This window comes from Notolepis coatsorum (assembly GCF_963971535.1).
Source record: "Notolepis coatsorum genome assembly, chromosome: 5".
Taxonomy (NCBI): Eukaryota; Metazoa; Chordata; class Actinopteri; order Aulopiformes; family Paralepididae; genus Notolepis; species Notolepis coatsorum.
The window spans coordinates 184,664,606-184,683,608 of record NC_140169.1 but is presented as its reverse complement, the minus strand read 5'-3'; the positions used below and the strand labels follow the sequence as shown (position 1 = coordinate 184,683,608).

Genomic DNA, 19,003 nt, shown 5'->3' with positions numbered 1-19,003 from the left:
GTATAAGGGCTTAGAACATTATGATCGAAGCGTATGATGGCCATTCTCAGTTATGTCTCGTAAATTACACAGATTTTGTGAAAAATTTTACACAAAAATCCCTTCAGAATACCACAATAAGACACTTGGACCTTGAGGAATACCATAGAAATGCATGCTGTGATTTGGTATCAAAAACGTTTGACATTAGGAGATTTCTGTAAAAATTGCATTTTTCTGTGATTGGATGGAGCACTTCTGTTCTAAAGTATCAGAGGCTCCCCCTTCGAACCAATCAGACAAGCTCAAAGGGAATTTCATTGGAAGCACAGGAAACATGTTAGAAACAGGTTCCAACCACGAACAGGGCGGGGCTTATTTCAATGGACAATGATGGAAAAATGGATGCATAGGTATAGCAATGACAATAGGTTAATTTCCTGAGCTTAACCTTTCGGGAACTTACTTGAACGTTTCTGACCCTTTGCAGCAGGGGCGGGGCTAGGGGGTGGCTACTTGGGCTCAAGCCCCGAATGTTTTCTGAAAAGCCCCGAATCTATTTAAAAAATAAAAATAAAAAAAATAAAAAATAATTATTTTTTTTTCTTTTTTTTTGTGACAATTCATCATTGTTACATGAAAATATGTTTGCACCAGATTTAGCAGAAGCTAATTTCCATCTGTGGTCTATCCAGCTGCTAACTGTATTTGAGTGAGTTAAGTCTTGGTGTCATGGTCAGTGATGCCACAGATTACTTGTAAAAGTAATATGATTACTGATTACTGATTACTCCTTTAAAAAGTAATCTTAGTTACTTTACTGATTACTTGATTATCAGAGTAACTTAGTTACTTTGAAAGTAACTAGGTTACGAAGTCGTCCCCCCTGCTGCTGCCACAACATAAGAATGACAAAACATTTTTAGTAAAATGTACTCAATTTGAGTAAAATGTACTAATAGGGCAGGTATGCCTATCTTGCTATCTATAGATCTATAGATTTCACAAAAGATAAATGGTCAATAACACCACATGTAGGCTGATATGTAGCCTACCTTTGAGGCCTGCCCCATTCAGATATGGTTCTACGTTATTATTATTTATTATTGTGTGAATGAATGAATGAATGAATGAATGAATGAATGAATGAAAACTTTATTTAACAGATTGCAGAATGGGTACAATACAGTACGGCTCAATACACACAATTGTTAAGGGGATGCAGACCAGAGAAAGACGTTTGTCTTGTTTCCATCAGGGTCCCCCATTTTCAATTCATATAGACATTTATGACATACACAACATACATGACATTTATGGCATAGGGACATATAGGTATTTAGTACTGATACATTTGTGACATAAGCGGTATTCAAATATACAGTACTGTTACCCCTAGATCCTGACAGAGTATATACATATGATGGGGAGGGGACTGTACATTAGGAGGGGGTGGGTGGGTGGGAGGGAAATATATATACGGCGGGGAGGGAATATATATACTGCAGTGTTGTCAGTGTGCTACTGACAACCTACATACTGCAGTATGGTGTTCCATGTTCATGGAATAGTGCAATGCAAAATATGTTTAACACAAAGGTGGAACATACTGTTTGGCTGGTGGTGCAGCTCCGAGTCCTGTAGAAGTCGATGGTCGTGCTGTGCAGCTGCTGTATATTCCATATGCGGTAGACAGTATTTTGTTTCCTCCGCAAAGTGAATGTTTTTTTCACCCGGCTTAACAAACGTTAAGTAGACTAGTGAACTTCCAGTGCTGCAAGAAAGCGTTACGAGCGCGAGCTTCTCCCTGCTAGCGCGCAGTTTAGGTCAGGCTGAAAATAACAATAACAGCCGCGCCCACCAGCATGGATCAACACGCGAGGTTACGTGCTCAGACACGCTTTGAAAACGTGACATGTGACGTCACTCCCAAAGAGAAGTAAACAGCTCTAAGCGTATTTTTGACTGTCGAAAACGAAATAAAATACTGTATTCCGCCTGCATTATGAATTTATGATGAGATAGTAACGAAATAGTAATGCACAGCCACTTGGACAAGTAACTGCAATTAGATTACTGGCTTTTAAAGATTAACGCGTTAGATTACCATTTTCGCGGAAAAGTAATCAGATTACAATAACGCGTTACTTAGTAACGCGTTAGTGGCATCACTGGTCATGGTAGACTCAGACCTAAGCTTTAAATCACAATCAACAAGTTGACAAAAACATAATTCTTCCACCTTAGAAACATAGCTAAAGTACGGCCATTTATAAATCAAAAGGACGCTGAAAACCAGATCCATGCCTTTATCTCAAGCCAACTTGACTACTGTAATGCACTCCTTACCGGCCTCCCGAAAAAATACGATGATAACTATTTTATTGCAATGTACTATTGCATTATTTTACTAACTATTTTATTGCACTGCACTATTTTACGTGAATCATAGACGCCTGGCCATAAGAGCATTCGGAGCATCTCTGCTCTCCCACTATTGAACTTGGGGGAGCAAAGGTATGCTCTTGCTCCACCACTTTTTGAACATATGAAGAATATGATATACCCCCCCCCCAATATATAAATCTGGTTAACTGAGTTTTATAGTGAAAAGAGCAGCTTTATTGGTCAAGATTGAAGGCTCTATATTGCAGGAAATTGCACGTACAGGTTAATTAAATTAAAAAAAAATCTGCTGTGGAGGGGCTCGTGCCTGACCCCTCCAAACCACACCTTGCCTGCAAAAAAAAAAAAAAAAAAAAGAAAAAAAAAAAGGGGCACCTATCTGGGCTAAGCCCCGGATCTCCTATAATCCTAAATCCGCCCCTGCTTTGCAGCCCTTGTCCTGACTCAGAGCTATATGGAGGTCATCGCTGTAAGGCCTCTAAAGGTGTGTGGTTATAACTCAATCTTCTCCTCTGTAGTGGTGACTGACTGTAACCTGATGATGGCAGGAGAGACATTGGATAGGCGGAACGCGAAACCTATTGTTTACTTCAGACTGGGAAACGAGTCCTTCTTCTTCGCTGGTCACAATATTAGCATCCGCGAGTCCCTGGACACGTACGGCGCTCTCATCTGGCCCGGGGTGAGTTCAGCCATGGCTGTGTCCACTGGACTAAAATTCAGATATTCGCGAAACTAGAGATGGTACCAAAGATATTAATTTTGTTCGTGCAGGCAGTGGCTTTGTGCCAGTTCTTGGAGAATAACCAGCAGGAGGTGAACTTCATGGACAAAGCTGTGCTGGAGATCGGAGCTGGGACTGGTTTGCTGTCCATTGTAGCCAGTCTACTAGGTGAGTCCGCAAATCAAGTCATCCTGTTGATCAACAGCCTTATCACCTTCAAAGCCCTCAACAACCTGGCCTCCTCCTATACCTCTCTGACCTCCTTCTCCACCACACTCCTGTGTGACAGATCGTAAGTGACTCCTCTGCGTTGTGTATTAAATGTCGATGCCCCGAAGGAGAGTCGAACACGGGTCTCCCACGCCGTGGGCGACAACATAGACCGCTGCACTAAGAGATGAATTCACTCCTGGCTGCCGTATCTGTGTCCTGTTATCACTTTGGTTGCCTTGGGTTAAATTAATGATATACCATAGATTGCCAGCGCTATTTGTCTATGGAGAAAGTCCCCTTCTTTGCAGGGCTATAACTTTTTAAATTCTATTGCTACATTGCCATTATTAGGGCCCATTCAAAGTCCTATATGTATTGTTCATTGTGTAGCAACGTTAAACTTTTTCATTCACATATTCATAGTAAAGTATGGTCTAATGTATAAGTATGTTTTCATCTCTTTCTGCAACTTTCTCCAGAACGTGATATATAGCCCCAAATGCATTATATTGATGATGAAATACAGTTTGATGGCAATCAGCGCGATATAAAAAATTCCAACTAGACGTACTTCTAGAAGTTACTACACGTCATCTGATGTTGACCGGATGGGCGAGGGGGCGTTTATAATTCCGTGGGCAGCGTTATACCAATCATCTAATGTGGGTCAAATGTTGATAAAAGCAGTTAGTATCGAAGATGGTAACGTTACACGCTGAAACTCACCCCAGTCTCCGCGCGCCGTTGGGCGATCATCGTCGAGTAGAAATTGTATCATTATGGGATATATTATTACCCGGTCCATCTCCAGCTTGTATAATGGTATATACGTCCAAATCATGTTGTTTATCGAGTTATTGGCAATCGATCGCTATGTAGAGTGACGAGCTAGAGTGCCGGAACCTATACCGAGTGGCCGGAAGTAATAGGGCCGACCAGCAAAACCTCTACTGCGCTTCCTGTTAAGCGGTTGCGCCGATCGGCCACCAGATGGCGCTCCTGAACCGCCAGAGAGCTCAGTGGGTCCTGCTGGTGGATATCAGGCCAGCGGAGGGGGAATATGAATCCGATTCCAGATTTTTGAAATATTGATATAAGGACGCTGTACAGCGTCCCCCGGCAACTTTAGCATGGCCAGCAATGACGCTGTAAAGCGTTTTTAGGCAGTCAAAGTGTTATGGGGAAGTGAGTAACTCGCAGCCCGCTTAATGCCACAGTCACTTCTCAACACACGCGTTTATCGTGACTGTGGATATTACTCACGGACAGTGTTCATTTTGGCAGCTATTTTCATTTTAGTTTTAGTCTTAGTCATGTGTCAAGTGCTCCTTTTTCGTTTTCATCATATTTAGTCATCTTCATTTATTTTTCGTTTAGTCAGTTTTAGTCAACTAAATGTCTGAGCATTTTAGTCTTAGTCAGTTTTTGTCTAAATTTTGTCTTTTTTGTTTTAGTCTAGATTTTGTAGACGAAAACGGATGACATTTTTGTCTATTTTTAGTTAATGTACTAAATAAATTTATATTATATAAATTATTAAACCTTTTTTTTCCTTTTCTTTTTTTTACAGCTACTGTTTTATATATACTGTTTTTTAGTAATAACTAGAAAGTAATGGCATTATTTATTCAACAACAGGTGATTGTATAGATTAGTATTAGTATCATTAAATGACAACTAGCTCAACTATGCTTCACCCACGGAAAGGTTGTTGGCACATTGGTTCCACATGGACATTATACGTTGTTGCGCACATCCTCCTATCCAGAAGGCGTGTATACCAAACCCAGCCAGACCCGGCGCCATGAGCGGGCATTAGGGGTCCGGGCCCGCCCACAGAGTCAGCTGTGCCTACCCTGGTAAACATTATTTTTTTTTTTTGGTCAATCAAAGTCAACTAGTGTTACGACCCTGGCTCAAAGGCACGCAACCTATGTGCAAACCGACACCAAAACCCGTGTTTAACTCAAAATACTACTCTAACAAGGAATTACTGGTACAAACTAAAGAACAAAGAATAAGAGAACGTGACAACTCTCTGCTTCCACACTATTCTCCAGCCACCGTCAGGCTGCATGTGTGACTGAGAGACTAGCTTTAAGCTGCCAGGCATGTTTCCAATCAGCAGCAATCAGCTAATTAGCAGCCATCACCTGCCTGCAGTGACACAGGAGTAATCAAGCTCATGGTACATAACACCTCCCACACCAAAATGGTTGCCCAAGAGGCAACCACTACACACCAAACCCGTAAACAAAACAAAAAAAATATATACCGTGACCCATTAGTTGTCAGGGCCCCTACCACAACAGCGATAACGGGCACCACAATCACCGGTACTATGACCGTGAGAGGGCGTCTGCCAGCACGTTGTCCCTCCCACGAATGTGGCGAATATCCAAGTTATACGCTTGGAGGAACAAACTCCATCGCATCAAATGATGGTTCGAGTTCACCATGCTGCGAAGAAAAACCAAAGGGTCTGTATACACAACAAGGGGCAAACTGGACGATCCAACGTAAACATCAAAATGGTTCAAGGCAAGAACCAAAGCGCGCGCCTCCTTCTTTATAGTAGAGTAGTGCAGTTGATGCTTGTCAAACTTTTTAGAAAAGTAGCACACTGGATGCTCTACCTCTAATGCATCCTCTTGCAGGAGGATGGCTCCAGCACCGAGGTCACTAGCATCTACTGCTAACTTGAAAATCAGGAGCTGACAGAACTGGAGCACTAATCAGAATGCCCTTGATGCTCTCAAAAGACAGGTCTCAGTCCACACGAAAGGTACCTTAGGACTGAGCAGATTAGTCAGAGGGGCAGCAACAGAAGCGAAGTTCCTACAGAAACTCCTATAATACCCTGCCATACCTAGGAAGCGCTTCAACTCCCACCTGGTGATGGGAGCCGGGAAGCCCACTATAGCCTCCACCTTAGCTGCAATGGGGCACACATGCCCACGTCCAACCACCTTACCCAGGTAGGTAACCGTGGCTTGTCCAAACTCACATTTTGCAAGGTTAACTGTCAAGTTAGCTTCACCCAACCGCTTGAACACTTCCGCCAGATGCTCGCGGAGTAAGCGGAACCTGCCAGTATCCCTTTAGCAAATCCAATTTACTTACAAAGGCTGCTGAACCCACCCGATCGATACAGTCATCCATCCGAGGAAGAGGGTACGAGTCCGGCTTGGTTACTGCATTAACTTTACGGAAGTCAGTACAGAACCGATGAGTGCAGTCTGGCTTATCAACAAGCAGGCAGGGGGAGCTCCATGCACTAGAACTAGGCTCCGCAATGCCATGTCTCACCATATAGTCTACTTCCTTACTCAAGATCCGTCATTTTTCCGGATTCACCCTGTAGGCATGTTGCTTAATTGGCCCTGCACTACCAACATCAATGTCATGCTCGAGCACATTAGTACGACTAGGGACATCAGAAAACAAATGTATATGCTGTCTAAGTAGGCGCACCACATCCGTACGCTCAGGAAGTGGCAAGTACGACAGGTGGGAGTCCAAGTCACCTAGTATCTGAGTGTTTGGCAACCTGCCCTGAGAAATCTCCTTCGACACAGAACAGTCGGCTACAATAGGAGATGCAGAAATCGTTAGAACAGCCACAGGCTTGACCTCTGACTGGTCAATCTGAGCCCTATCATTGTACACCTTCAACATATTGACGTGACATAATCTACTCTTGCGCCTGCGGTCGGGAGTCTTAATGAAGTAGTCGACCTCACCAACTTTGCGCTCAATTGAGTATGGCCCACTGTATTTAGCCTGTAATGCAGAACCAAGAATAGGCGAGAGAACCAACACCTTGTCTCCCGGTGAGAACACCCTATGATGGGCTTTTTCAAACTCTGTACAATATGCCCGCAGCATTGTTTTGATAGTCTGGTGGAATCTCTCCAGCGCCCCCTGGGATGGTAGGCAGAGGAAGGGCAATGCTGGATGGACAACTGTTGGAGGACCTGAGCAAAGAGACGGGACATGAAATTAGACTCTTGATCTGACTGAATAACTTTCGGTAGGCCAAAAGTCGAAAAAAACCTAACCAGAGCCTTGGATATAGCTGGGGCTGTGATCTTGCATAGAGGAATGGCTTCAGGGAAACGGGTCGCTGCACACAAAATAGTCAAAAGGTACTGGTTTCCTGTCTTAGTTCGAGGGAGGGGACCAACACAGTCAATGAGGATCCGCTCAAAAGGTTCCCCAACAGCAGGGATAGGCTGCAGAGGAGCCTGAGGAATCTTCTGGTTTGGTTTACCAACAACCTGACACACATGGCACAAGCGGCAATATTGTGCCATATCTGACTTTAAACCAGGCCAACAAAAATGTCTTAGCACACGATCATAAGTCTTCCTGACTCCCATGTGACCAGCAAGATCATGATCATGTGCTAGATGCAGTATATCAGGACGATACACGGCTGGAACAACAATCTGAAACACACTGCCCCAGTCATCCAGACTGGACAGGTTAGGTGGTGTCCACTTTCTCATGAGCACGTCATTGCTAACAAAGTATCCTTGAGACGTATCTATCATTGCATCCTCTAAAACCGCCTCTTCAAAGAGGGACGACAAGGAGACATCCTTGTTTTGCTCTAGTACTAGCTGCTCATGAGACGGTATCACCTTACCAAAACCCTCATCAGGGCCACTTTTCAACTCAACAAAGAACGTGTCACTAAGTGTCATATCACAATCTGAGTTACCAACATCATGGTTGTCACATTTGACCTTTGACATTGCACGTGTTACAGCACACACAGGGAACACTCCTGGATGTTTCTGTGCCAGCTCATCAGGAACCTCAGAAACTACAGGGATGGGAATTACAACTGGAGTAGCCAGCACTTTGCCACCGGCCAAATCGTTCCCTAGAATAAAGGACACACTTTTTATGGGGATGTGAGAACACACTCCTACAACAACATTGCCTGATACCAAGGGAGAGTTTAGCGAGACCTCATGCAAAGGGGTATTCACAAAGCCTCCTCCAAAGCCCTGAACAATGGCACCAGAATGCAATGAAGAATCTTCCGAAAATGGCAAAATCCCATCCAGAATGAGAGACTGAAAAGCTCCTGTATCTCTCCATATTGTAATAGCCTGCTTTGACCCTAGTGCACCAGCCAGGGAAACAAATCCATTCATCATAAATGTTGAGGAGCCCTCTAGCTCCCTGTCTGCACCTTTGATACTTCGCACCCCACCCTCTAATGCCGGCATAGGTGTCCTGCCGATGGCTTCTACCAGAGCCACAGTTTTTACATTTTTCTGCTTAAGCACAGGGCACCCAGCAACGATATGACCAGGCTCCTTACAGTAAAAACATATAACCCCATCTGGGAATGCACTAGCAGAACCACCTTGCCTAGGAGTCGAAGTAAACCGACCAGCAGACACGGGTGCCGGGAAACGGCTCCCCTGAAAAGGACGCCTACCCCTGGACTCAACACGGCCCTCCTCTACAAAGACAGATTTGTGTGTCAATACAAACTCATCAGCCAAGACAGCAGCGTCGCCTATCTTCAATACCTTACGCTCATTTAGATGCGTGGAAACGGTATCAGGAACACATCTTTTAAATTCCTCTAGGAGAATCAACTGTCTAAGCTGCTCCCTTGACTCTGCTTTCTGAGAGGTGCACCACCTGTCAAACAGGTTCTCCTTCTCTTTTCCAAATTCAACATACGACTGTCCCTCCGACCTGCGATAGCCTCTAAAACGCTGACGATAGGCCTCGGGGACTAACTCATAAGCCCTCAATATGGAAGCTTTAACAAGCTCATAGTCAGCACTTTGTTCAAGGGACAGAGCAGTATAGGCTTCTTGCGTGCCTTACCAACAAGAACACACTGCAGCAGCAGCGTCCAGGCCGTATCAGGCCACTTCAACGTGGTTGCCACCCGTTCAAAAAGGGGAAAATACGTTTCCACATCCTTCTCAACAAAAGGAGGCACCATCCTAATATTTTGCCGACATCAAAACCGAAACGCGACTCTGAAGATAGATCACCCGCCTGCAAGCATGCTTATATTCAAGCTCCTTCTGCGCACGCTCGTGCTCCAGCAACATTTGTTTCTCCTTAAGCTCACGCTCATCTCTCCTCTCTTTAAGCTCACGCTCCTCTCTCCTCTCTTTAAGCTCACGCTCCTCTCTCCTCTCCTCACGCTCTTGTAGTAGCTGTCTTTCCTTAAACTCCAACTCTCTAAGCCTCCACTCACCCTCCGCCACATCAGATAGTAGCGGAGACGCGTCAGACAAAAGAGGCTCCTCCACCCTCGCCGCAAGCACCTGCTCCCTAACGAGCAAAGCCCTCAAAGCACCCAAGGCAGTCGGTTTCAAACGCTTCTCACTGGCAGTAAGCTCCACCTTGTAGTGCACAGCAAGCTCCAGAAGCTGTTCCTTGGAAAACCTTTCCAACAACTCATCAGAAGGGTGATCAACAAAATCCTTTATGGAAGCCATCCCTACTGCACCAGCGCTCACTCTAGAGTCACCAAAAACACCCTAGCATACACACAATTTACCTGAGAACCACTGAAGAACCACGAAGAACCACTGAAGAACCACTAAAGAGCCACTAAAGAACCACTGAAGAACCACCAAAGAACCACGAAGAACCACTGAAGAAACACTAAAGAACCACTGAAGACCGCTGAAGCACCGCTGAAGCACCGCTTGATAGCGTTAGCATGCTAATGCCAATACTAATAACTACAACTATAACTACTGAGCGCACCTTTCTAGTTTGCAAAAAATAAATAAAAAAAACAACCACCCTGAAATAAATAGATGTGTCATACGCAGTGTTGGGCAAGTTACTTTTAAAAAGTAACTAGTTACAGTTACTAGTTACTTCTTCCAAAAAGTAACTAAATTACTTACTCAGTTACAAATTATAAAAGTAACTAGTTACTTCAGAAAGTAACTATTGCGTTACTTTCAATATTTTTTTTTTTACATAAACAACATACACAAATCTAAACTATTTTAATGTTGCTGTGGGACAAAGTGAGACTAGCCTCCAATCAAATGCCATGTATGTAGATATTATAATTACTATGTTTATATAGTGGATCATACAAATACAATAGATGTTTTGGAACTTTTGATATGTATTGCCCCTCAACAGGCCACAACTGGGCAACATTAAATTATGCTTGTTAAGCACTATACCAAAAATAAATAACAAATATATACTGATTGATTGAACATTTTAATTAACAGATTGCAGAATGGGTACAGCAGTACGGCTCAATACACACAATTGTTAAGGGGATGCAGATCAGAGAAAGACTTTCGTCTTGTTTACATCAGGGTCCCCCATTTTCAATTCATGACATTTATGACATACACAACATACAGATATAAGAATCTAATCGAATCATTCTAAACCAGGGGTCTCAAACTCAATTTACCTGGGGGCCGCTGGAGGTAGAGTCTGGGTGAGGCTGGGCCGCATCAAATATTCCACAAAAAAAGGGTTTAAAGTATTCAAAAAAAAAGTACAACTGATCCAATCTTCTCACAAACAAACTCACTAAAACCTCACAAACACCAGCAACTGAGCATTCTCAGTGGTGTCAGTGGACTCATCCACAGCTATGGAAATGCATGTGCATTTTTTTAACAATAATTCTGCTTGCAGCTTGATATGATTTCATTCCATTTATTTTTGTGGTTCTTAGCACTGAATTCTGAGGAAAGACTGCATCAAAATAACTGTGTTTTGTTTCATAGTGGCTTCAAATTGCCACTCTTCACAAGAGCTACCGTTTCTTGGTGCTGGGAGGATGCACGCATATTCTTTAGTCCATGCACCATTGAATTGCAGCGATTTTCACTGTCGACTTTTCTTTTACTTTCTTTGAACATGCCACATTTTTCTACTAACTGCCTGCTGGAGAAACTAGGCTACTAGCTACATTTATCTCACGGGGATACAACTGGGAATGAGGTTACTAGCTACAGTACCTGCAGATTAGACAACCTGTCGATGCGCTGTCAACTCGCTCTGACTCGGCCCTGCTGAAAGACAACTTGCATTCCGTGAAGACCCGCCCTACTCTGCTCTGATTCGCAGACTGTGGGTGGGGGGGATACACGCTGACGGGACGCTGAATGTGATTGGACCAGAGTAGACAGACAGAGACAGTGGAGCAGTGCTTGCAGAGATGAGTGGAGAATTTGCGCACTAAACAAGGAAGAACATATTGCCCCTCAGCGCAAATATGTCTGATGAAAGAAACAGGTTCATTCATAGTAACGCGCCGCATTTATTTGCAGTAACGGCAACAGCGTTATTGAGATTGGAAGAGTAATCCGTTAGATTACTCGTTACTTAAAAAAACGAATGCCGTTAGTAACGTCATTACTTATAGCGCCGTTATTCCCATCACTGGTCATACGCGCAGGAGGTCAGGTGCTAACAGGTAGGCTAACCAAACACTCAAAACAAACAAAATAAATACAACAAACAAATTCAAACAGGTGCCCCTTATAACCTGATACGACTACTTACGCTTCTACATCTAAACTGCAGTCAAAACGGCCCACCACATGTCTACCCTAAGAAACACTAAATCAGGCCCTACCACACTACCTGTGTTTTCTGGCCTCCTATTCTACCTACCCTTAAGCTAATGCCCTGTAGACCTAACCCTCTTCAACCACACCTGCTACCAGCCAAAGATCATATTGACCATCCACCCGTCAAGTATATGGTATGGTACAAGACAAGTAGATGGTGCTAATCACTTCTCTGACTGCCCCAGGAGTATGTGGTGCACAGGAAGCTAACAAACAACCAGAAAATAATGTCCCTACCTACATGTGGTGTGCACTAAACTATATATTTTAACAGCATTAAGTAGTCACATCAAATTACAAACAAATAAGGGCATACTCACCTGTTTGATGAACAGTTCAAGCCCCCACGTTACACAACATGTAACGAACACCACCCACACTATAGCACCACGACACACCATGCAAAACAAAAAAAACACCAAACAAATTCTAGGGGTATTTCCAAATTCACTCCCGGACGAGCGCCCAACTGTTACGACACTGGCTCAAAGGCACGCAACCTATGTGCAAACCGACACCAAAACCCGTGTTTAACTCAAAATGCTACTCTAACAAGGAATTACTGGTACAAACTAAAGAACAAAGAATAAGAGAACGTGACAACTCTCTGCTTCCACACTATTCTCCAGCCACCGTCAGGCTGCATGTGTGACTGAGAGACTAGTTTAAGCTGCCAGGCATGTTTCCAATCAGCAGCAATCAGCTAATTAGCAGCCATCACCTGCCTGCAGTGACACAGGAGTTATAAAGCTCATGGTACATAACAACTAGCCAAATCCTTAGTCGGGGACAGCCCTAGTGGGCACTGATGTCAACAACAACACTACTGAAGCTAGCACGGCACTCTGTGAGAATTCGTTTTCTACCCTCAAGAACGTCTTTACAGAACATTGCCTTAGTATGCTTCATCCACGCAAGGCCAATTTAATTCAGTTGGCATTTGAGAAGGACTTAACAAAAAAGTTCAGGAATGAGTGCAGGGACAGTGTTTTAAGAAGATTTCACTCTGTCCCCAAACGCCACTTGCCGCTCTACTAACGATGGTGAGTAGCATGTGGAGAAATTTTGTTTGCTTTTTTATGCACCTTATTTTTGTCAGTTCAGTTCAGTTTGTCAGTGAATTCAGAAGTGTTGAATAAATGGAGACTTTTCAAAGATATAGAATAGAATAGAATAGAAATGTATTATCCTGAGGGAAATTTGACACTGCAAATCACTCAACATTAAACATTTAGACAGAACAAGTCACGAATAAGAATAACAAAACAAATGGCCTAAGAATAGAATAAAATGAAATTGAATAAAAATAGAATAAAAGATACAGTAAATAAATACAGTAAAAATATACTGAAGTCTACAGTAGGTGTAATATTGCACAGTGCTGTTTAAAAAGTAAGAGTCCAGGAAGATGGTAACTGTCACTCTGTGCTCAGTGATGCAGTGAGGCACAGTGATGCATTGTATAGTCTGATGGCTGTCGGAATGAAGGACTTCCTGTGCCGTTCAGTGCTGCATTTAGGTAGTGTGAGCCTATAACATGCTCCTCCTGTCAGCCAAGTCTGTGTATAGTGGGTGGGAGGGGTTTTCCCTGATGGCCTGGAGCTTAGCAAGGTTCCTCCTCTCCGCCACCCTCGCTAGAGTCCAGCTCCACCCCAACCACGCTACTGGCCTTCCTGACCATCTTATCCAGCCTGTTTGTGTCCCCTGCTCTCAGTCCGCTGCCCCAGCAGGTCTGTTATATATATCCGTTCAGTCTGTTTTTGTATAAGTGAATGTTCTTAAGATAGAGAGAAATTAGATTTTTCAATTGCCTCTCTGCTGTTTAGTTCAGCACCGTGGGCAGCGCCAAGCAAGCCACAGCGCGGCTGTCCCAGCTGAAATGTATAAAAGGGAACCTGTGTTGAAAAACCATTGTGCCCCCCCCGAGAACATTTTATGCCCCCCCACTAATTTGTTTCTGCAGCCTGGTCTGAACCCAGCCGCATTTCTCTGAGACGCTCTCTGATTGGCACTGACTGTATCGGGGAAGATACTCCAGTCCTTCTACTCAGGAGCTGTAGAGAGCATCCTGACCGGAAACATCACTGCCTGGTATGGAAACAGCACGGCACAGGACAAGAAGGCCCTACAGAGAGTGGTGCGCTCAGCCGAGCGTACCACAGGTATTGCACTACCCCCCCTGCAGGTTCTATACAACAAGAGGTGCAAATCCAGAGCCTGCAGGATAATGAAAGACCCTCACCACCCCAATAACAGCCTGTTTCAGCTGCTGAGGTCAGGGAGACGCCTGCGAACCCCAGCTACTAGGACAGAGCGGCTTAGGCTCAGCTTCTTCCCCCAGGCCATCAGAGCCATGAACAATGAACATTGAGTGCTCAGAACATTGAACTGTCCACACACAAGCACACATGAACACACACACGACACGCACACTGTGCACGCTCACACACGAGCAGCCACTTAACACTTTAACATGAGCGGGCACACACTCATGTCGCACACACGCACACTTATGGCCAAAGGAAAGGACACTTTAAATTAGAATAACAGGAACAGTGTATTGCACTACCAAAGCTAACTAGCATGTCCCACATGCTCTGTAAATAACTATGTACAGATACCGAGATGTCACTCCATGTTACCTGCTACCTGTTACTGCACAATGTTGTTTCCTTCTTTTGATTCTATTATATGTACCACTGTATTGCACATCGTTGCGGGCAAGACCACCCGCATTTCATTGTATACCTGTATGCCGTGACAATTAAAACTCTTGACTTGACTTGACTTGACTCACGCTCTCTGATTGGCCACTGACGCGTTTGCCCAATCCGTGACGAGCTGTGTCTTTGCCCATTTCCACGTCAAACAGCCTGCAAACTACCTGGCGTTCTATCGCCATGCTCTAGTCTAAGTCTTAGACAAACTCTAACCTTAACCAACTTCGAAAGAGTGCCTAAGCTTAACCGTCGAAAGAACTTGCCGTCACGCTCTAAGACAAACTCTAACCTTAATAGGGCTGTCCCCGACTAAGGATTTGGATGGTCGACTAGGATTGGCCAACATTTGCCGTTAGTCGACTATTGGTCAAAAAAAAAAAAAAAAAAAAAAAAAAAGTATAATATTTTTAAACTTTTCTTTTTTTTTTTACTTTTTTATCATTCCATTTGGGCTGTGGGGGGTGCTTAATGTCTGAAGGAGTCGACTGAAGGCTTCTTGTGCTCTGCAAAAGCATGCAATTGGTCCACTGATGGATACATCTTGATATTTGTATAGTTTGTCTAGTTCATTTATTTGCATTTATTTTAAATTTGTTGGACCTTATGGTGTCCTTGTTCTGTTCTTGACTTATTGTTATGTTTTCTTCTTGACTTGTTTAAAGAAGACCTGTACGGCCCATGGGGACATTAACGTGTGTTGTTTGGCCTTATGCGTGCCATTAGCGTTAGCCACGCTTCTAGGCCTCTTTTCTTTTGGAAAGAATGAAAAAAATAATAATTATTATTATTATATTATATTCGACTAAGAGGTTGGCCAGTCGACTACGGCTCCTTTCGACCGATTAGTCGACTAATAGATTAATAGGGGTCAGCCCTCTTAACCAACTTCGAAGAGTGCCTAAACTTAACCAGTGGAGAAACAGGCGTCGGTCAATCAGAGAGCGTCTCAGAGAAATGCGGCTGGGTTTGGTATTCACGCGTCCCGAAGGCTCCATTTAGGTTAGCTACTGTAGTAGCAGAGGCTCTGTTGTGATTTCAAATGCACAATAAATATTCAACATTCTCTTTTGAGACTCCGCCTCAGACTCTTATCATTTGGCACTAAAAGCTAAACATTGTCACCGGTATGGCTGTCCGCAACATGTCATTAATTGTGTGCGAAAGGTCGATCAGTTAGCCACATTAGCGTGAGCTAAGTTAGCTACTAGCTAACGCGAGCTAGATGGGAATACAAACAATGTAACGTTACTGGTGAAAAAGTGATTTACCTTGGAATACTCCTTTGCCAACATGCTGTACTTTGCTTGCAGATCTGCAGCTGGATTATGAATAGTCCCAACTTTAGCCAAGGTAACGTTAAGCTAAAACTAGCTTTTCAAATAGCTCTTCAGCTAATGCTAATAACACAGAGCTCCCCGTCACACTGCTGTCGGGACGATGGCATTAAGAAAAGTTATAATTATTTTGTCTCGTCTTGTATTAGTCAACAATATCAACATACATGAAGAGAAATTTCGTCCTGGTTTTTGTAAATAACTCAGTTGTGGTCAACGATATTTAATAAACTATTTAGTCTCGTTAGTGTTACATGGATTCAATAACGTGACGTCACGTCTCGTTGTCGTCATGAAAAAACCTTTGTTGACGAAGATCTTTTGTCACCATTTTAGTTGACAAAATTAACACCCGCTGCCTCAGATGCTAACCTCCTCCAACCCATCAGAACTACTAAGCTCCGGACCTGGGGCGACAGGGCCTTCGCTGCAGCTGCCCCCACCCTCTGGAATGCCCTTTCCAACCATAACCGTCATGCAGACACTCTTGCATCATTCAAACAAGCCCTCAAAACCCACCTTTTTACCCTTGCTTTCAACCCATGAACTCCTTACTCTCTCACTTTTTTTTTATCTCTACTAAAACTGCATTGTATTGTATTGTTTGTTTTGTTAAAGTGTCTTGGAGCATTTGGAAAAGCGTTATATATAAATCCGATGTATTATTATTATATATTTCTTTGATCCACTTTTTCTCCTTATTTATTTTTTTTCTCCCATCCCAATTTCATGTATCCAATTCTCCCCTCCCCTGTCTTGAATGTTGCTCGACTATGCCCCCCACTGGTTGGTTGTAGAGAGGATAGAAGCCTTGCATCACGTGTTCGCCTGCCAGCGCGGACTCTCATTGGCGAGGTGTAACGCATGTGAGGCTCACACTACCCCCGCTACTTCCTGTCTCTGCTGTGCAGGCATCGCCCAACCGACCTGTAGGGGTCGCTGTTGATGAAATATGACACGTATCATGTAAATTAATAGCAGAGACATTCTCCCATTATTGTACTATGCAAAGCCTAGTCGGTTCCCTTAGATTCTCTCCCTCTGGCCCAGCCAGAGCACTCACAGATCCTTATCAGTGACCTGTGCTGACCCTTGGTGCAGGCCATACACACACTTACACATAGGACAAGCACACACACACACACACATCTCCCCCACAAACACACACACATACATACACCCTCGCTCTCACCGCGCACACAGTGACTCCTTTGGTGCTGAGATCCCACCAGATTAGCCAGATTGAGTAAATTCAACTCATTATGACAAAATACCACAAGCCAACTAATATACGACCAGGTCATCCAGTGGTCACATATTCCAGTCTCCATTAATCACAGATCGTTAACATAGAGACACACACGCACAAACGCGCATGTAAATGTGCGTTCCACGCACTCATGCACGGCGGACATACAGGCTGACCAATAGACACAGACACACAACGTGCACTCAGGAGAGACACCACGTACACACACTGGACTAGGGGACCAATAAAACACCCTGATAGAGAAACCACTGGACTTCACTTCACTTCTTCTTCTTCTGCTTTGACTTCGACTGGACACTGACTGGACTGGACGGACGAGACATGCTGGACTGACCCACAAAGACTTGACTGTTTCTTCTTTCTTTTATATACTCGACCGGCCGGTTGTAACAATCTAGATTTCAATTGTACCTTGCTATATTCACCTTGTATAAATACTTTGCTTATTCACTTTTATATTACAGTGCTTGTTAACTTTTTATAATAAATACTTTCAAAAGTGTTTCATCTCTTATATTTTTAAATATCTTATTACAACTTTCACGTATGGGTCTAAAACGTGACACTGTCCACAACGTCCAATCCCCACCCATCGACTCCACCCGCTGACTCTGCCAAATGAGCCAGTATGACGGCCGGCCCAAGCCGAAGGCAATGCTGAGACTGGGATTCGATACCCGAGTCTCTTGCATTGGTGACGAGCGCAATCTCCGCTACGCCACCCAGCCGCCTTATTATTATTATTATTATTATAACAGACTGTTGCCATGTGCCCTCTCTCCAGGTGCCTGGGTAACGGCCACCGACCTGCCAGACATCCTCTCTAATCTGACCTATAACCTCTCTCGGAACACCAAGGGCCGCTGCCGCCACGCGCCTCAGGTCGCCGCGCTGACCTGGGGTCAAAGCCTGGAGCGAGACTTCCCCCGCTCCTCCTGCCGCTACGACTATGTGCTGGCGGCGGACGTGGTCTACAACGTCGGCTGCCACGAGGAGCTGCTGGCGACTCTGCGCCACTTCTGTCGACCGGGAAGCGGAACGACCGTGCTGTGGGCCAATAAGGTGCGCTTCCCGTCGGACCTGAGGTTCACGGAGAGCTTCGAGAGCCGCTTCGACGCCACGCTGCTGGCGGAGATGCCGCAGCAGGAGGTCAGGATTTACCGCGCCACCGCCAAGGAGTGAAGGAGGGAGGATGGGAGAAGCGACGGAAGTCGAGAGACACCGAAGAGGATGAATCGAGACGTGCTTGGGAGGAGTAGGAAGGGGGTGTGTTTATATGAGAAGCGGTGGATTGGTATAAATGAAGAAGAGGTTGTCATGTGTGAGAGTGATACAAGGATGAAGAACAAAGGGGAATCAAGCATCCTGATTATAATGAACATATAGATTTTAATCAATTATAGAAATATAGTTGATTTGTTTAACTTGCATTCCTCTGGGCCATACTAGAAACGCAGTCAAGCGGAAATCCACACAATGAAAACAAAACATTTTCAAAAAAGCCATTTTATTTACCAGTATTTCTTCATGCACTTGTTATTTCTGACATTATACTGCTCTTTTATAAATACATTTGCTTTGCTCTAAAACAATGTATGTCAAATGTGTGCATTTCTCCTAAGTTGTCGCCATTAATGGAATAAACTCTATAATTGAAAGACGTTAGGGTAATAAACACTTGCATGGCATGTTGAACCCAGCATAATGTTTGTCACTTAGCACCGCAGTTAACACATAACTACATACTG

General features: G+C 44.1%; 1 protein-coding gene across 1 annotated transcript; it reads left to right on the top strand.

Annotated features, from left to right (window-relative positions):
• Positions 1–2,926: 2,926 nt before the first annotated feature.
• On the top strand, positions 2,927–18,437 carry LOC311228562 (protein-lysine methyltransferase METTL21C-like; the record flags this gene model as incomplete). The annotated part of the gene is made up of 3 exons (XM_084314467.1): positions 2,927–3,067; positions 3,160–3,277; positions 18,040–18,437. 3 exons carry the CDS (start codon positions 2,927–2,929, stop codon positions 18,435–18,437), a joined length of 657 nt encoding a protein of 218 aa, XP_084170593.1.
• Positions 18,438–19,003: the final 566 nt, after the last annotated feature.